At 45.9% G+C, this 19,436-nt stretch overlaps 5 protein-coding genes across 6 annotated transcripts; 1 reads left to right on the forward strand and 4 right to left on the reverse strand.

The window, feature by feature from the left end:
* Window positions 1-930: 930 nt before the first annotated feature.
* LOC112880076 (probable CCR4-associated factor 1 homolog 11) lies at window positions 931-1,920 on the reverse strand. Its single transcript, XM_025944551.1, has one exon. The coding sequence runs from the start codon at window positions 1,885-1,887 to the stop codon at window positions 931-933; it is 957 nt and encodes a 318-aa protein (XP_025800336.1). The 5' UTR covers window positions 1,888-1,920.
* Window positions 1,921-4,112: 2,192 nt separating this feature from the next.
* On the reverse strand, window positions 4,113-5,503 carry LOC112880676 (NADPH-dependent aldehyde reductase-like protein, chloroplastic). The gene has a single exon (XM_025945412.1). It carries the CDS (start codon window positions 5,387-5,389, stop codon window positions 4,319-4,321), a length of 1,071 nt encoding a protein of 356 aa, XP_025801197.1. The 5' UTR covers window positions 5,390-5,503; the 3' UTR covers window positions 4,113-4,318.
* Window positions 5,504-5,620: 117 nt separating this feature from the next.
* LOC112880675 (2-oxoisovalerate dehydrogenase subunit beta 1, mitochondrial) lies at window positions 5,621-9,546 on the reverse strand. The gene is made up of 13 exons (XM_025945411.1): window positions 9,120-9,546; window positions 8,786-8,897; window positions 8,521-8,556; window positions 8,117-8,176; window positions 7,719-7,776; window positions 7,512-7,609; window positions 7,165-7,254; window positions 6,999-7,067; window positions 6,830-6,916; window positions 6,282-6,377; window positions 6,118-6,195; window positions 5,922-6,008; window positions 5,621-5,847 (listed from the first exon to the last, which is right to left on the reverse strand). The coding sequence occupies exons 1-13, from the start codon at window positions 9,314-9,316 to the stop codon at window positions 5,812-5,814; spliced, it is 1,104 nt and encodes a 367-aa protein (XP_025801196.1). The 5' UTR covers window positions 9,317-9,546; the 3' UTR covers window positions 5,621-5,811.
* A 1,967-nt stretch (window positions 9,547-11,513) lies between these two features.
* Window positions 11,514-13,845, forward strand: LOC112880303. The gene is made up of 7 exons (XM_025944853.1): window positions 11,514-11,957; window positions 12,378-12,432; window positions 12,582-12,656; window positions 12,743-12,834; window positions 13,125-13,206; window positions 13,326-13,409; window positions 13,502-13,845. The coding sequence occupies exons 1-7, from the start codon at window positions 11,623-11,625 to the stop codon at window positions 13,619-13,621; spliced, it is 843 nt and encodes a 280-aa protein (XP_025800638.1). The 5' UTR covers window positions 11,514-11,622; the 3' UTR covers window positions 13,622-13,845.
* A 282-nt stretch (window positions 13,846-14,127) lies between these two features.
* Window positions 14,128-18,400, reverse strand: LOC112880302. Of its 2 annotated transcripts, none has more exons than XM_025944852.1 (9): window positions 18,284-18,400; window positions 17,764-17,840; window positions 17,540-17,663; window positions 17,375-17,439; window positions 16,696-17,160; window positions 15,801-16,340; window positions 15,481-15,693; window positions 15,069-15,215; window positions 14,128-14,787 (listed from the first exon to the last, which is right to left on the reverse strand). In XM_025944852.1, exons 1-9 carry the CDS (start codon window positions 18,312-18,314, stop codon window positions 14,752-14,754), a joined length of 1,698 nt encoding a protein of 565 aa, XP_025800637.1. In that variant the 5' UTR covers window positions 18,315-18,400; the 3' UTR covers window positions 14,128-14,751. The 2 variants fall into 2 exon arrangements, with proteins under 2 accessions (XP_025800637.1, XP_025800636.1); XM_025944851.1 differs by having other exon boundaries at window positions 14,128-14,764; window positions 18,284-18,396.
* Between the last annotated feature and the right edge of the window lie 1,036 nt (window positions 18,401-19,436).

Consider the following 19,436-nt stretch of genomic DNA (forward strand, 5'->3'; position numbering starts at 1 on the left):
TTTGTTTCATTTATTGGGCTCGTGGGCCTCATCCGATGGTGACAATGACAAGCCCATGACACGTGATTGTAAAAATAATATTATAGGAAGATGTTGTGTCCAAATTTATTTGATCTATATCTATACCTAGAAACTTATTTTGAAACTTATTTTTAAAGTACATAAACGTCTCCACCTAAATTTTTGGTTTGGTCCGGCTTATATCATTGACATGTGGAACTTATTCCATCCCGTATGCGAGTAGGACCAGCCCTCCGTCCACGACGTAGATCTCTACAAATTAATGCACGGATAACTGTACGTATTTAATATTTATACCAATTTTATCCGTAGCAACGTACGGATATATTTGCCTAGTCAAGAAAAAAGTTTTGACCGGATAAAAATAATGCTAGTTCAAATTCTTGGTGCAATGAGAAGATTTTACCTCCAATGCATTATTGTCTCTTGGTGCTCTGTTGACAAGCTGTCACAACTCACAACCCACAATGTTCAGGATTCCAAAGCCAATTTGCCTTCTATGTCTCGAGGTTCATTCAAGTTCAGAAGTTCAAAATTCGTATGTATGGAGTAGTGCTGAAATCTTTATACCTCTTTACTTCACTATTATTCTTTTTATTAGTAAATACTTTCTCCGTTCCAAATTATGGATTGTTTTGTCATTTTTAGATGCATAATTTTTGGTATGTATAGATGCATAGCAAAAGCTATGCATCTAGAAAAGCCAAAACAACATATTATTTAGAACAGGGAGCATATTCGTGACCTTGCAGAGCGAGGCACATTGCATGCTGTCTCAGAAATTAAAGTGGCGGAAGAAAGAACGAAAGAAATCCAAGAAAAGCCTCCAATTCTGCACAAAGATTCAATGAAAAGGTTTTACAGACCAAGTTCTACAGACTCGGAGCTAAATACACATGGCGGCAGCCGTTAGCACGCCGTGATATCGGTGAGGAAACCGGCGACCCTTGCCAGCTTGTCGTCGTCGTCGAAGTAGCTTTCTCGCATCTTCATGAAGGTGTGGCAGGTCAGCAGGCTGTCAGAGCCGGCCTGGTGCGCCTCGCCGACGGCCCGCCCCAGGTTGAGCTTCACGGCGACGCTCTCCAGCCCGCCGCGGAGGTCCCGCGGGCAGAGCCGCGCCATCTCCTTGACGTCGAACAGCCGCCGCCGGACCAGCGCCGCCTTGGCGACGCCCTCGAACTGCGCCGCCGACATGGGCATCTTGTACCCCGGCCCGAACATCACCTTCACCAGGTACGCGAGGTCGTAGCCGCCGCTGAACGTGACGACGCCGGCGCGGCCGAGGCCAGCGCGCAGCCACTTGCGCAGCCGCGGGCCGAACTCCGCCGCGCCGACGCCGTGCTGGTGCGTGCGGTCGAAGTCGACGCCCTTGGCCCGCAGCATCGCGATGGACTCCGGCGCGTGGCGGTGGCGCCGCACGTCGAACTCGCGGAAGTTGAACTCCCACACGTACCGCGCGGCGCCGCCGCCTCCGCCGAGGCTCGGGAGCCGGCCGCCGGCGTCGAACAGCGTGAGGCCGAGCTGGATCAGGTTCAGCGCGTCCACGTTCTGCCGCAGCAGGTCGTACCGCCTCTCCGGCGTGAGCGTGTACGCCGCCCCCGCCGGGCGGTACACCGTCCCCGGGAACTCCGTGTCCACCGCTGCATACCGGAACCTGGGCAGGAGCGACCCGATCAGCCTGGCCTCCGCGTCGAAGTTATGCGCCCACACCCGGCGCACCTCCACGCGCGGCGCCGCCGGGAAGGGCGGCGGTGGTGTCGGCATCTGCCGCGCCGCCGAGGCCGGCAGCGGTCCGCGCGGCGAGGGTGTCTTCTCCATCGAGGAGCAGTCGGACGGCGTCGAGGGGGCCGAGGAGCCCGCGTCCATGACGTCCGGCTCCGGCGGCTGGTCGGATACGCAGCGCAGCTTGATCCGAGGAGGGGCGACGGGGGCGCTCCCGCGCGCCGCCGTCGTGGGCGAGCCGGTCTGGTCTCCCCGCCGGTCCGGTTTCACCGGCGGCGGCGCGAACTGCAGCCGCTGCGGCGCCGCCGCCAGCCCCCGCGCGGCCTCCGCCATCATCGTCGTCATCATCATCAGCTGCTGCTGCTGTTTCGACGGCGGCGCCGCGTGCGGCGCGGCCGAAGTCGAGAAGGCGTGCGCGTCGTACTCGCACGGCGGCGGCTGGGAGGCGTAGCGCGTCGCGATCGGAGGGACGGCAGGAGCGCCGCACATCGCCGGGGAGCACTGCTGGTCTCTCCGCCGGCGCCGACTCGGTTTCGCCGCCGCCGCGGGAGCGGGATCTTCTTGGAGGGGCGGCGGGCTCTCTCGCGCGGGCGCGCCAAAAGGATCTAATCTGATTTGACCTGGATCGGTCGGGTTGCTACGGGACGGCTAGCGCGCTGGCGGTCGCGCGATTTATAGCGCGGGCGTCCGTGGAGTCTGGCCTGGCCGCGCCCGGGTCGTGTTCGGGTGACGTGTCCGACTCGGTGCTGTACGTTACGATCTGTACATGGAAACATCTGCCGACGCGGTAGGGATAGGCGGCACGTATTTATACCCGCCTTCAGGTTCCCCAGCCAAGGAGTACGTATTTATTTTTGGTACTTGGTAGGAATGTATACAGTATACGCCTGTATCTATGTGCGTGTATATAGGCCAGGAGTCTCACCACCGTAGCGTGCCGTATATCTCTGTAAGAACTTAGTAGTCTGTATAAAGTAAGTCAGAACTAACATTGTATTACAGTATTAGAGTTCCTTTTTAAAAAAATAGTACGTATTTTCTGAATATGTATATGCTGAGTCTTAGGAGGGTTGTACTGAAGTAAGATCAGGACAAGTACTAGGGCAATGTGCTATCACATTTTTTGAAACGATATTTTTTTTAAAACGAATGTGCTATCTTATGGGCTATGATATACTCTTCCCGTTTAGTTTTTTTTAAAAAGAAATACTCTTCCCGTCCTAAATAAAGTTGTTTTAGATTTATTCTGAGTTAAATTCTTTTGGGAGTATCTATGCGGTGGGACAAAGCCTGGAAGAGAAGCTTAACTTTAACTCCACTAGTGGTTGATTAGTGCAGTTAATCAAACACCATCATCCATTTCCTGTTCTTTATTTTAAAAAATATTTTGTTTATCCTAATCTTTACCTATTTCTGAAGCCCGTAACGTTTCCATCTTAATTTCTAGTTTGGTCCAACTTCTATCATCAATATATGGGACTTGCTCCATCCCGCATGCGAGTCGGACCAGCGTATGGACCCCAACAAATTAATGTACATGCAACTATATCTATCATATACTCATACATTTTTTATCCGACGCAATGCACAAGCATATTTAGCTAGTATCACATATTAAAAAGCAAAGGGAGTATATGGTCTGTTATAGTTACGACGGCTCGCACCACGGATATGGATTTTTCACATGTATATGTGATCACATAAGTTATTGTGACCCTTCATTTTTGAATCAACGGTGAGATTGATCATCGGTTCGACTCTTTTTATATGCTCATCAGATCCAGGTAATCAGCCGTGCAAGCAAAATCGCAAATTTCACTCGCCATCGTCAGGTTGCCCAACACGAGTGCGCAACCGCCGAGGCTCATCGATGTGATCTGCAGACCTGCATCTTCTCTGAAGACGGCAGTCTATCCTGATTCCTGGCACGGCCAGCAGCAGTAGCTTGCTCTACTAGCAATGACCATGCCGGCTCCAGATCCTTTGCAATGCGATTCGGTATCTTTGGATCGGGGACAATTTTTTTGTTTAACTTTGTTGTGGACAGGTTGTCAGTGGATTCAGGATTCTAAATTGTACAAAGTAAAACTATATTAAGATTGAACAAATTTATGCCAAACTATATTCAGATTGATCAAATTTATATAGAAGAGCATTAACATCTATAACATAAAAAAGCAAAATATGGAATATATTTCATAACAGATCAGGCTACATAGATGCCTCCTTCGAATCAGGCGTGTTAGATTTCGTGCAAGTTGGGTGAACTTGCTCGTTGGAACGTTGTGACTGCAGGATGCTTGCTAGGTTTATAACAGAACAGGACGACCAAAGACTACTCAGTGGCGGAGCTTGCAGAGAGATCTAGAGGGGGCCAACCGGCCAAGCTAAGAGAGAGATCTGAAGTCGCGCTCAATACACATTGAAATTCACCCATACGCTAAAGAAAATGCTAGGTTTGAAGACAACAAGAACACAGTGCTGCGACAAAGAAGGCATCAAGAACAAGATGGAACGCAAAGAAGGAACAAAGTGCCGTACTCCACAACATCGAAATGATGGACGAATCACACATTCACACGTAGCCGCCGTTGGCCCGTATGACCTGGCCGTTGACCCACTCGGCGGCGTCGGTGCAGAGGAACCCGACCACCGGCGCGATGTCGCCGGGCTCCCCGAGCCTCTCCATCGGGTTGTTCACCACGTTGCGCCGCACCATCTCCTCGCTCTTGCCGGCGAAGAACATGTCCGTGGCCGTGGCCCCCGGTGCCACGCAGTTGGCGGTGATGCGCGTGCCCTTGAGCTCCTTGGCCATCGTCCGCACCAGCGCCTCCACGGCCGCCTTGGACGCCGTGTACGCCGCGTACCCCTCCGGGAGGCTGCCCACCACGGACGACGTCACGGCCACGATCCGCCCGCCGCCGCCGCGGGGGAGGCGGTTCGCCGCCTCGCGGAGGCACAGGAACGCGCCGCGCAGGTTCACGGCGACGACGCGGTCGAAGGACTCGGTGGCGGTGCCCGCCACGGCGGGGTAACTGTCGTCGAGCACGCCGGCGTTGGCCACGAGGATGTGCGCCCCCGCGCCGCCGAACGCGGACTGGGCCGCGTCGAAGAGCGACCGCGCGCCGGCCTCGTCGGAGACGTCCGCCCGCACGGCCACGGCGCGGGGCAGCGACGCGGCGAGCGCGTCGGCCTCGTCGGCGCGCGACGCGTAGCCCAGCACGAGGCTCGCGCCCAGGGAGGAGAGGTGCGCCGCGATGGCGCGCCCGATGCCCCGCGACGCGCCGGTCACGATGGCCACGCGCCCCGCCAGCGGCTGCGCTGGGGCCTCGGCAGCGGCGGCGGCAGCCACGGCGGCGATGTCAGCGTCTGCCATCCTATGTGCTGCCTCTGGGTTGCTCGCCTCTCGTGCCCGTCCAGCGCTACCTAGCGGCTCGGTGTCTGGCGTTCTATGGTGCTGCGCGGCGCGGGGGTGTTCCACGTCGCGGCGCGTGCTCGGCGGTTGCGTCCAGAACACGAGTGCACGACGTGGTGGCGCTGGGGACCGAGCGCTGGGGAACCAAGTCCCTCTCGTGAACCGTGGTCCGTTGCATCGCATGCTGTCCTTCCTGTCCGGGGCTCCGGGCCTGCCTGACGCCTCCTGCATTGGTGCATTTCCTGCCACTCGTTTCAGTTTGCAGATGCTGTCCTTGAGTACAGTACATTGGCATCAGATCTCCAGCTCTAGAAAGGAAACTCTTTTTTTTCTTTTCTCATAAACTCTAGAAAGGACTCGGAAAATTCTGCAAGTCCATACTACGCAGTGACTGAAGTCCAGCTCTAGAAAGGACTCTTTAATGTTACTTCAACTGTATTGCTTTATAAGGACCCAGGCATATGGTTGCAGAACAATTATTACATTTGCATCCTGCATCTTTATTGCTAATGTTGCTGAACAAGCTGTTTGTGGTCATGCATATGGTGACCAGCAATGTAAAGAGTGCTTATGTACATATGAAGAAGAACAGAAGCTCTATGTCTGCTAATTGCTATCATGGAAAATGTAGGGCAGTAGCTTGGTCCTGCACTTCAGTAATTTACAGTTGCCTTTATGGCGTCCAGGACCTGCAATACACTTGTGTTAGACAGTATAGCAACATAGCGAAGGATGGTAAGCTACATACTGATCAGGGCCCTACCTTGTTCTTCGTGGGCATGTAAAACGGTTCGTAGACGAGAGGGAAAGGAGTGTCGACGCCGCAGACTCTCGCCACAGGCGCCTCAAGCTGCAACAGAGCAATTCAAAGAATTTTTGATGGGATGAGCTTCAAGGTGATGTAACCAACCATTTATTTTACGTGTTCCATTGAATCATAATATTTGAAGATATATTACCCTTTGGAAGCAGCGCTCAGCGATAGATGCAGCAATTTCCGCACCGAATCCACCGGTGATTGGTGCCTCATGGCTTACCTGTTACAGTAATTTTTGAGGGAATATTAATAATTATTCCCTAAATGATAAACGGTGAATATAAACATGAGCAAAGAGCTACTTACGAGGAGCTTTCCAGTCTTCTTTACTGAGGCCTCTACTGTTTCCTTGTCCCACGGTATCAGAGTTTTCAGATCAATGAGCTCACAAGATACTCCATCCTGCCATATACAGTGTCAGCTGTAGTACAAGGAAAACTGAGGAACATCATGGAGAGATGGATATCAAAATTTACAGAAACAATCAAGAAACTACAAGGAAAACACAACTATCATTTGCAGTTAATTGTCACTAAATGCTCTTTTAAAGCAACAAACCACGTCACTGCCAGAACACTAGAACAGATGCAAGCAACATCATAACATCAGAATTGCCAAGTCACAATTTCAGGTTCCATTCTGATCTGAATTAGCGCCTATTAGTAAATCTGTCTTTCTAGATGAGTAATGTGCATTCAACTAAATATTTCATCCAGTGCTACTCCCATGGTACGTGGTTCACATATAAAAAAATAGCATTAGCCTTTCTGTCATTGTTAAGTCAAAACAAAGCAAAGCAGAATATTTGGTTTTCTTGGACTTCACCCAAATTATAATAGGTCGAAATAACTGACCTTTGCTGCATCTTCACAAGCTTCTTTAAGCACTGCAAGTTGAGCTCCCCAGCCAATAAGTGTTATATCACTTCCTTTCCTAATCACCTTAAGTATATAAGTTGCATAAGTAGTTTGACTTAATGATGCCCAACAGTCCAGTACAATAATGAGATAGAAATATACTCACTTCTGCCTGAGATAAGGGCAACATATAATCCTCCTCAGGTACTTCTTCAACAGCCAAACGATACAGCCACTAGAGAAAGACAGGAAAGGTAGTTTTAGTCTCAGCAAAGCACAGCAGATATTCAGATGCGGCTGTTATAGAACTTGAGTTTGTAAAGTTTCTCCACCTTTGGCTCAAAAAATACAACTGGATTTGGATCTCGAATGCTAGCCAACAGTAATCCCTTAGCCTCGCGTGGACTTCGTGGTATGACAACCTGAAGGCTTCATTTTTCTTAGTAGGCCGGAATATAGTAACATGTATTCTTAGCGTACCCATAAGACAGAATATTCTGAGGCATAGCTTTTAAGTTTTTTTAAGATAGCAATAGTCACATTTTAACAGCATCAAGCAGGTACTGTTGCCACAGTTGAAGACTTGTTCAGAAGAATATCAAGGAAAATGTTGGTTTGTCATTTTCCTGGAAAGGGATAATAGTTCATGAAGGTAGTATGCTAGAGTCGCAAACTTAACCTTGAGTCCAGGAACATGACAGAAGAAAGCCTCTGGTGACTGTGAATGGTAGTGACCACCATGCCCAACAGCACCATAAGGAGTTCGAATTGTTAAACCTAGAAAAGACATCTATTCTGATTAAGAATCCAGGATGAAACTTATAATAGTCCATCTGATTCCTCAAAAGGTGATATGCGATTCAAAATGTTGAGAAAAAAGAAATACCTCCACAGTTAAATTCATTTCCACTACGATATCTGAATTTAGCTGCTTCATTGACAATCTGCAACAAAAGTTACAAGAATTAGGTTTGGAACAAAACATTCATCAAACAAGCATATGCGTTGAATTTGGCAATAATCCATATTGGAAATAAACGTGGTCAAAATAAACAACAGAGTTGAATGAAGCTTTGCAAAAAAAATTATGCAGAAGAATAATTTGATTGTAAAAAAAAGAAGGTTCAACAGTTGCTTGGAACAAAGAAATAAGACACTTCCTGAGATAGAGATATACTATCATGAGGTCCAGCAGAGCGAGTATTTGAAAGTAGCAGTAACAATCCAGAATGACAAAAAGAACTATCGTTGGTAAGACAATAATGAATGAAATCAAAGACATGCCTGATCAAAGGCTGGAAAGATATAGTCCGCAAACTGGATTTCTGCAATAGCTCGATTACCCTGCATTAAACAGTTATGAGATCTTAAGCATGTCTAGGATGGTTTAGTTTTTATTCATTCCTATATTAATGCAAAGATGTCAGAAGACAAAAGTGAAATATATGCCTGTTTATAACTCTGTTCTTGCCAAACCGATCAGCGAGCATATGCTTTGTTTCTCTCTTGACAGTATCTAGTATTGAATAAATTAACTTCTTTTGTAATTTTTTCGTGTTAAAGGTCCTCTCTTTCTTCTGTGTTATAATTTGCGGTCTAAATTTACAAATATAATATATTCAGCATGGTTTCCCATACGGTTCTCTTGTGATCATTAAATAGAAGAGTTAAACATTGTAAGAACTTACCATTGCTGCTAGGCCAATTGCAAATCCAGCAATACCCTGTTGAGCAGAACTGATCAGGAAAAATGAAGGGCCAATAACAAAAGCAACCACTAGGCGAGATGCCAGTGTTGAGTAAAGCAACTTAGAATCAAGAGTAACATTCTTTCTTTCTTTTCCTTTTTTTTGAGAAACAGGTGGCTTCTCAGCCTGATTTCGCTACAGAATTTTCAGATACTACAGTAAAATTGGCATAAGCCTCAGCGAATATGCCAAGCAAAAGGTTCACCTGTTCACATAGCGGCGTATTGAACACTCTGTTCTTGCCAAACCGATCGGCGAGCCCCGTTGTGCAGCGAAAGACGCCGCCGAAACCCACATCCTCTCCGAAGACATAAGCACTGTCAGAAACGAAAATCATCTTCAGCTAACTGAACGGCGCTCATAGCAACCCTGGGTACGGTGGATTGCAACTTTGGAAGGGAGGGGATTTCATTCGAAAAGTGAATCGGAATGTTCGATGTTCAGGTGTGTTAAACGAGATGATATCTAACCGGCAGCTCAGCTGAAACCTGACGAACAGAGGAGCGGATCGAGACGCCGGCGGCGGCGGGCTCACTCACCGCGGGTCGGTGTCGAGGGCGATGTGGAGCGCCTGGTTGACGGCTGTGAACAGGTTCACCGCCTTCCCTCCTCCCGCAACCCCCTCCTTCGGCTCCGCCACCGCCGCCCCCGCGCTCCCGCCGGAGAAGCACCGCCGCCCGACCTCCGCCGCCCAGCCCCTCCTCCTCCCCGCCTCCCTCAACGCCCTCGCGGCCATCGACCTCCAAGAACCGAAATTTCCGAGCTGAGCTGCGCTCTCCGGACAGCCGGGAGTGGGAGCAATTCTTGGGCAAGCAGCTCACGCTGCTGCTACTAGCCTGCTGCTACTGCGTCTTGGACCCGCAGCTGCGAGTGACGTGGAGAGATAAGCTCTCGCCCATGCCAGCTCGCTTTCTTACGTGCCTCGCCTTGATCTCCAACTCCAACCTACCGGAGAGTGGGAGCAATTCTTGCGCAGTTGATTTCTTTACTAGGTAAAATCGTTCACGATTTTCTTCCATGTTCCTTTTTTTCGACTAGTCACGTTCGGGTCATGTGGATCACGCTCAGCTGATCCAATTGTTGTCCTCCTTTTTTTTGGAAGTGCAAGTTGAGTGTATTTTACTGTTGAAAGCATCGCATGTTATGCGTGTTTCGAGCTTGGATCAAACAAATACAAGCACATGATATGTTCTCCTACAATAAGGAATTAAGGATCTGCGCGTAGCTTCATAGTATTATTTTCCTTAGGATTCCCTATCTCTGGCTCCATTGGCCAAAAAGTGTTCTTTTACTCGATCCCATTTAGGATACTAACCATGATTTACCGATAAATATTTCTTAATAATATAGTATTAGTATTAGGATGTTCCAATACTATTTTTATAAGCTATTGAAAGAAATGCTTTTATAGTTTCTCAATAAGCTCATTCTAATACAACTAATATATTGGGAGAGCTAAAATTCTCCTTCTATTCGAGGGGAGTTGAAATGAAATATTGGAGCAACCCAATAATTATTAGGGAAAGGAAGAGATTTTGAGAAACTGCTGGAATATATCTTATTCCCGATATTATCAGATAATTGGGGAAAAAGAGACGGTGATCTCCCCAGGGGCGCCCTTAAACTGATCAACTCTCATATGGCCCACTGCCTTCGGAACGAGGATGCTGGTAAAAAATGGTGTTCACTCGGTTAAATGGGAGTCAGTTAAAAAGAGTTTGATGGCTTGGGTACCTATCTCCAATCTCCGTGATCTGAATTTGTCCCTGCTAGCTTCATGGTTGAAAAGATGTGGTAGCTAATGACATCTCTGGAAAAGCATAGGTACGACGACACCCCGGGGGGCGTTGCAGACAAGATACTGAAGATCATGGAGGCCCAGGGGAGTCTTTGGCAGCTGCCGAGCTTGAGTGTGATGGTCTTTCCCTTCTCCTGTAGTACAGGAAACTAAAAATTTCCGTCAGAAAAGAAAACCTTTGCTGTAATAGGTAGTTGAGCTAGCCTGGTTGGGCTATCTACTGTGCTGTGTAATCAGCACCTGAGCTGTAAGAAAGATTTAACTGTCTTTTGGCTTCTGGCTTTATTAGACAGGTCGTCCTCATATATTTCTAAAAAAAAGACACTAATACAGTCTAGAATGTTCCACTTTGACCTGACATCTGTAGTATATCATTATAAGTAAAGTGAGTAGATAAAGTGATTATGTAATGTTGATCGAGGTTTAAAAATCTTTAGCCGGTAATATTCCTAGATTCCTAAATTACTTTTGCTGGTTATTGAACATCTTGGATAAGAGATCAGGTTTCAAGATTGTATATTTCACTAAAATTTTTAGACAAGCTCACATCATACAACTATTTAAAACATATTTAGACTTTACAGATCAATACGCGTTGATTATCAGGTCATAAAATCCAACATGGAAACATGTTCGATATCTTTTTATGAGAAGGGTAGGGATCATATGATTTTGAAGTCTAAATTTAGTATGCCCTTTCGTTTCCCGCTTGTTGATGTTCTCATCTTGATAGATAATATGACATGTACATTTTGTTTTTCCTTTTGAAAAACATGAGAGTCCATTTTTGTACGTAGAATCTCTCAAACGAATTAAAAATGTAATACTTTTCATGATTTTTTTGAACCAAAGTTTTCATGAAAACATATAACACTTTTAATTCAAGGCGCATCATGGAAGTGCGGGGAATCCACGTGACTTATGAAATGCCAAAATTCTGTAGTTTTGTCCCTATTTTCATATATCTAAATCCCCGGTTTCTGGAGTGAAGAAAAACCGCCTTTTTTCCTCTAGAGAAAATGTCACAAAACAGATCAAAAAAAATTAGGGGAGAGAGATATTTCTTGCATGCACCCAAAAGAACCAGTGGCTCTGGGCATTCTTCCTCCCCTACACTCCATTCCAAAGCTTTCTCTCCCACCTTCTACCCAGCAAACAAACAAAACAGCAATAAAAAGATCAAACGAGCTCAACGACTCACTCACCTCCGGTCCCGCGATCACACGCGAGCGCCCGAGCGAGCAATGGCGGCCAAGGTGGCGGCGCCGCTCGCGTTCCGCCGCGACGTGCGCGGCCCGCTCGGCCGGCCCTGCCAGCTGGGCTCCCGGAGAGGGCTACAGGGCGCGCTGTGGTGCAGCAGTGCTGGCGCCGGGGGAAGCAGCAGGCCTGCGGCGCCGGTGTGGCTGGCGCGCGCGCGGGGGAGGAACAGGTCCGCCGGCGGGCGGAGCTCGACCAAGGACGATGCGGAGGAGGACGACGAGGCGACGGAGGTGGTGATCGTGGACGGCGGGGATCAGGAGGAGTTCGCCGCCGACGAGCTGTCCGGGTTCAGGGGCCTGGTTCTTGATATCTCCTACAGGTAGCCGTAGTCGAACTTTTTTTTTTGTTGTCAGTTGTGACACAAATTGATCCTCATCAGATCATATAGCTTGTTGTATTATTTAAATTCTGGGTCCACATACCAGACATTAGTCTAGAGTCCACAATTTTCAACCATTTTTCATCAAAATATAGGTCACAAAAATCATCTGAAATACTGTTGGGATTATTATATCCTTGTAGGTAGCAAATCAAAATTGTGAAATCTTTATCAGCTCCTATGGTTTAAAGTTGTTTACAATACTAGTGTTTTCTTCCATACTTTTTGGGCATTTCTTGCTCCAATGTCCTTATTAGTAGTCAGTAGTTACTGATCTACTGCCTTTTTTTTATTTTACGAATAACTTCAGAGTTATTTCTGCACTATGATCCTGAAGAGTTCTGAAACTATGCCCTGCAGGCCTGTCAATGTTGTTTGCTGGAAGCGCGCGATCTGCCTGGAATTCATGGAGAAGGTTAGCTTCCCTGATACCACCAGAGGCTTCATCTTTGTTCCATGTTCTTCATTCAGATTCAGATCTATGCTGATCGAATTGTATGCATTGTCTTTTTTTTTTCTTTTACATTTTCGACACATAATGCGATGATCGTTTTAGCTATGCAGGCCGATGTACTGGAGTACTACGATCAGACAGTCTCTTCGCCTAGCGGATCCTTCTACATCCCTGCAGTTCTAAGGGTGTGTATGTGATATATATTATGGCTTCTGTTTCTTGAGTTGTTGGCGTGATATCCTCATTGCGATGTTCCTTCTCTGTTCTTCAGGTTCCGCAGCTCCTGCAGGTAGTGAAGAGAAGAAGAGTCAAGCAGAGCCTTAGCCGTAAAAACATTCTTTTCAGGGATGAATTCACCTGTCAGTAAGTTTCTTGGCTCACTGCTCAAGTTTTCACTTGTATTTCTCTTGGCATATTTGCAAATGTCTGCAGCCTTTTTTTTCCACCGAATAAGGCTTTTCTTTTTGTTTAATCTTCAAGTACTCTGTTGTTTTTTCTAATTTTGTGTCATATTCTGGTACTTTTGCTGGACAAATAGGGACACGATTTTTCAGTGGGAGAAGAGACATTAGGATTTACGTCGCATTGTGTGAAGAAAGTCCTCTGTTTTTTTTTTCTAGTGGTCAGATACTGATTCACCACAATCGCTGCAGATATTGCTCTTCTGGGGACAACTTGACTATTGACCATGTTATTCCTATTTCACGTGGCGGTAAATGGGAATGGGAAAATTTGGTACGCAAATCCAGTGCTTCGACTAAACCCATTTGACTGGGGTTTCTGAATTCTACATCAAGGGAAATAATTTTGCAGTCTTATAAATTTTATGTTCATGCTTCTTTTGAATTGTTCAGGTGGCTGCCTGTTCAAGATGCAACTCCAGGAAGGGTCAGAAGACATTGGAGCAGGCGAACATGAAGCTGCGCAAGATACCCAGGGTATGAGACGTTCTCCCTTGCTGAATCCTGATTGCTCCAAAGTTATGTATGAAATATGGATGAACAAAAATTCTTTGTGAGTTGCACTGCAGGCGCCCCAGGAGTACGACATTATGGCTGTGCCCTTGACAAAATCCGCATTCAGGACGCTCAAGAGGAGCCAGGGGTTGCCTGAAGTGTGGCTGCAATACCTCGCCAGGCCATCTCCATAATCAGGAGCTCCAGACCTGATCAACCAGCCATCTCGTTGTATATTACTAGGCACGCACAGCCAAAACACTCAATTATCTGCTCCATCATAACTTCTGTACATGTCAATAATTCGCACTTTCGCAGTAGTAAAACATCATACTGACTAATATATCATGCCCCCATTCCATGGCAACTTCTGTACATGACAATGGTCAGCAATAAAGGCTCACAGAACTGTTTGCAAGAATGTACACAGTGAAGCTGGTGCGGAAACCAGCCTAACAACTTGAGAAAGCTCCAATACTTATCAAAATAAATGCTGCCTCTACTCATAAGCGAACATCATAAATCACATCGTAAATGCAAACCATTCAGTTAACATATGCATTGCAAGTACATAACATAACAAAGAAGGAAAATTACAACCAATCATCTCAACATGCTTTGGGTTGCACAATAACAGAGTGTGACAGATTGTAGAAATTTTGCATGCAGAGTCATAGACAATTTTCATACTAACAAATGATATGTAAATTGCTAGATTAAATTCCAAGGTTCATTTCAGGTTCTTACACCAGCCAACATAAAAAGAGCTACACTTGTCCAGAATTCAGAGAGGTAGGAAATTAAATTCAGAAACAGGCAGAAAGTAAATGAAAATACTTCCTCAACCCCAAGATCCGTCATTGGAAAACCCAGTTAATCATCCTTCTATTCCTAAATACCTGATATTCCAGAACAGACCACAACTATCACCAAACAAAAGCAACTAGCTAAACCTCTAGCTCCTATGAACTATACTCCTAACTGCAAGCTATGGGGAAGTAGGAAACAGGAACAAGAAATATGCTTAATGGGATCTCGAATTGCCTCAAACCCAAACCCCAACCTATAGGTTTCGCCCCATACCACCAGCAATGGCTGAGCTGATGACTAAAAAATTAGCAGCCATTTGCACCTGCCAACTTCTCAGCTGGAGATTTCAGGTCTTCTGGGGCAACACCATTTCCTTTTGCATCATTTTTCTCTCCTTTGTCAAGTGAAGGCTCTTTGCTCAAAACTTCAACTTCAACTTCAACCTTAGTGAGTTCAGTTGATACAGTCTCCCCTTCGAGACTTTTCTTCTCTGCATCGGCAGCATTAGGCAGCTTCACATCGATGACCTAGAACCACACTCTAGTGTCAGCTACATAAATAATAATGGTGGGGTTATAAATGATCAAGCCTTTTATTTTTTTAAAAGAACTAACCAGGAAACATGATATACATTGAAAAGTTATATCTTTCATATTTAATTTAAGGCAAGAAAGAAAAATAGTATTTTGATTATATGCTCATCATTAACACAGTGCATTCAAATAGTTTGTCGAAAGCACATCTGAGCATCTTGTATAAGAATATACATAGTTTGAGTATCAGCGTACAACTTAAAAGCAGTCAGTTAAAGCAAGCTAAGTTACTCCATACCTTCTTCAGTGACTGCTGCTGCTTTGCTTTCCTCTCTTGCATCATCTTCTCACGGTTATCATAAAAGCCAAAGTCATCCAGTATGGATGTCTTGCAGACATGACCCTTGAAAATCTTAAGCACTTGAAGGCCTTGCTCAAGCTTCACCTGTGATCACCACAAAAGAAACGCAAAACCCAATGAGGCAAGATACAAGTAGTAAATTTAAAAGTATCAAGCATTTGATTCTAGGGTTGTCCTAGTGAGTGGTGCAAATAGTTCAACGTGCAAATAAACAAGCATCAAAATGGAAAGTATAGGTTGGCCTACACCATTTCTAAGATGAAGTTCTAATGGCAATGTGCACTACTGTAGCAGGCCCCAGATTGGGGTAAATAAAATCGAACAAAAATTGGCCAGCGATTCTTCTAACCTCATGTGTATCTCTGCTGTTTGTCACTGGCTTGTTCTCATTGTTCTCGAGAATGATGTGCTTCAGCAAGCTGTTTGGAACATCCTTCACAATGTGCCACTTGACAGGGAAACAACCAGTCCACTTGTCCTGTTGCCAATGCTCCACTGTCTTGTTAAAATCAACGCGGCCCACCATCTCAGCGAGGCCAACAAACTGACCACTGGCATTCACCTGGAACATGAGAACATGTTGCAAGCATTAGCAAAGTGAATAATTTCGAATTTAAGAGCATCAATAAAAAAGTTATGAGTTACTTTAAAAAGAAAAACATTACTTACAGAGAAAAGAAGGAAGACAGGAGATTCACTTGATTTTTCTTTAGCCTCTTGATAGGCGGCATCAAGCTTCTTATTACCATTGGGAGTGCTAGCCCACACATTGTACTTAATGCTTTTGTGAACGTCATCCTCACTGTATGATTTAATAATAAAGAATTTGGCCTCTGAGTATGTTTCCGCAAAGTCAGCCAGGTTATACTGATTGTTCACGGCAGCATGTGAGCCATTACTAGCCGAAAGGTCCTGCTCTTTTGCAGGTAATTCAGTAGTAGCTCCAAGCCCCTGCTGACTTTTGTATAGACCACTTCTTGGCCCTCTTTTCAGCTCATTGAAACCATCTAGGCTTCCATTGCCATAAGCATAATACCCATTATCTCTGCCTCTGGGCCTGTACTTTCCATCATACAGCCCATTCCATCCACCATATAACCCGGAACTATACATGTGCGATCCATACCAAAGGCCAGGTCCATATGAGTCATACCCATAGATTCCATTAGCTGAGTAAATCGATGGGGATCCCATTGGTGAAGTTGGCGTCTGCAGGCCCAACAAGAAATAATCTTATGGTTAGAAAGGTATAGACTCTAATACAGTAAATCCCAGCAGTTGCTTGGAATCAGGAAACACAACCACTACAGAACCTAGTTGGCCATGCAACCCAATGCAATGGTGAGCCCACAGTGATAACTAACAAACAGATTCATGGAAAAGCACCCCTAAAAAGTTAACAGTCCTTAACCAAGAAACAGCAAAGATCATGAGTAAGATCAACCAAAAATATACTAATAAAACAGTTAGAACCAAAATGAAGTCAGCATATGGCCCAACAACTCTATCCTGAATGAACTGAACTAAAACAATTTTAGTAAACATCAAGAGCAACAAAGCTTACCATGAGATGAGGATACTGTCTCGTGTTTTGATTCCTAGACTGACCCTTGGTTTTAGCATTGGAAGCGGTTGAATTGCGATTGCTGGGAAGTTTCTGCTGCTTGTCAGAGAACATCTCGCTACTGTAATACGGATAGGCTGACCAGTTAGTCTGGTTTTGGAAGCTACCAGAACGCCCACTAGATCGGCCATACGAACCATTGGAAACTGGTCGGTCTGACTTCAGGGACGAGTTTGAATTTTTCAGACTCTTCACCCCATCGATGCCGTTAGTGGAGACATCCCCTTGTGGCGATGGAGTGACCTTTTCACTTTTAACATTGGATGACAGCTTGTCAGTGGAATTCTGTTGCTTGTTGTATGTCGATGGGTACTGGTAATTCTGAGACCCATAAATCTGACCATCATGCCCCAACGTTGCAACACCATACGGAGCATAGCCATAGTACATGTCAGCATAGGCACCCTACACATTCCAATGAACATAGCATTATTATCAGTCCAAATACACCCAAACACATGAAAATCAGGAGGACTATTCAATCTGAATTGAGTCCAAAGTTGAAAAACATGAAAATTTGGAGGATTATTCAATCTAAATGCATCCGAAAGACCAAGCACATGACAATTAGATCCTTAGGTCCCCCAAACAATATATCAAACGAAGAAGATTCACTCACAGAAGTTGGTGTCTGTGCTCCATCATGGTTCAAGTATGTGGAGTAATCCCCCCAGCCACCATAGGCTGCAGATTATCAAAAGAACAAGGAGAATGAACAAACTGTTTGCATAACGTTTCACTATGATTTCAAGCACCGAACACTGAGAGCTCAAAAGATCAATACCTCCATAGGCATAAGCCGGGTATGCACCATAGTACATGCTCGCGTCCTTGTAGTCCTGCACCTGCAAAGTCTCCACCCCCTGCTGCAGGCTCCCGACGGCCGCCACCGCGCCCTTTGCTGGAGCCTGAAACAACACCGATCAAATCAACCAGCCTAAATTCCAATCCACGCACACAAAAAGTCAAGGATCACTCGGCGATCGGAGAAACTCGCGCGGGCCTCACCTTCTCCTTGGTCGCCAAGACGTCGCCGGCGTCGCCAGTCGTGTCCAGAGCCAGCTTCTGCAGCAAATCCGTAGCCTCTGGAGAAACAAAGGTCAAGGGAATCCAACAGCCAACACATCGGGAAATGGATTTCACCACTCAATTCATGCTCCAACCAACGAAACACGCGTGAATCACATCACCGAAAGAGTAAGAGCCTCAAACATCAAAAAAAAAATCCAATTTTCCACCAAACATTAGAGCATCGATCCCGAATTCAATCGCCACGGCAAGGAACGCAGAGAAACACACGAACGGGGGGATCAAACGCCCCAACAACCCCGCGTCACCCGAAAACAAACAACGCACGGAGCCCAAAAGATTCGAACCTTCCACGAGCAAAACCCCTCAAAAACACCGAGAGGAAAGGAGGCGCGAAAGCCAGATACCGCGAGATCCGCGCGAGTATCAAGAACTCTGAAACGAGAAAAACGAGAGAGCGGCGGAGGAAGAGCAGAATCACAGTAGGGTTTAAGGATACGGTCGGCGGCGGCGGTGGCGGCGGCGGCCATTTTGGGAGGTCTTGCTAGGGTTTGGGGGGGACAAGACGGGGAGGGGGGAAAGAGAGGGAGGGAACCGGGGGGCTGCTCTTAAATAATTAGCGGCCCAGATCTGATCGCCCCCATCACTATTAGCCTTTTATTATCCTTTTTCTGCTCTCTATTCTTTTTCTTCTTCTATACAATATTAATTAATGATGATGGATTTTGTACCCAATTTTTTTATTTTTAAAATGTTGGAACTAAAGCAATTATAATAGTTTGGTTAAAGTAATAACTAAGTTATAATAACGTGACATGACGACAATACGTGTTTATATTAAAAAATGATATTTTGCATAATTAATATAGTTGAAAAATATCTTAGCAACATGTCACAAGGAAACCATGACTCTGATAGGAACATGAAAAGTCTATGGGTTTATGGGCCCTCAACCACAAGGTGGAAAGTTCTAGAGATATTGTCACATGTTTTTTTTTTGAAAAGCTCCAAATGTATTTTGCTAGTACATTTTGGCAACAACTCAGGTTAAGAATAAAAAATAATTCGCTTTGTTATTCTCTCACACCCAGAGGATGATTAAGATGCACTGTAGAGTACAGTAGCAGTGTCATCCTGTTCAACCCGTCGGTCAAACTTGATGGTCACCTCGGTTGTTCAGTAGCAGTTGGCTAGCTCGTTTTGACTAGTCAACTCACTTGGGGCTCGAAGCATCTGTTTTGGCCATTTCGCTTGGAGAAAAACAGGAGCCCAACAAATGTGACTTCCACAGGATCACTAGCACCTCAAAAACACAAGATACTTTCTAGCAAAAAAAATATTTTTTACTCTTTTCTCAAACTGGGAATATAACCGGGGTGAAAATGGTTAATAAAAACATCAAGAAAAACAAGTTCACCGACCTTCTGTCGTCATATTAAAAGTTAAAACCTGCAGCAATTAATTTGTTTGCCTCCCACATGGTTGTGGCAGTAGTGCACTGCTATCAACTTGCGTGATGGTGGGTGCCATGCATGTATTTTCTTCATCATGTGGAGGGTGTGCAAGTAAAGCTGGGAGCCAGTTGAGGTGGCCAGCAACTCAGGTGAAAAATAGGACCTGTTATTGTAAGAAAACAGAAGCTTCCGAAAAGG

The sequence above is a fragment of the Panicum hallii genome, chromosome 2, assembly GCF_002211085.1.
Source record: "Panicum hallii strain FIL2 chromosome 2, PHallii_v3.1, whole genome shotgun sequence".
Classification (NCBI taxonomy): Eukaryota; Viridiplantae; Streptophyta; class Magnoliopsida; order Poales; family Poaceae; genus Panicum; species Panicum hallii.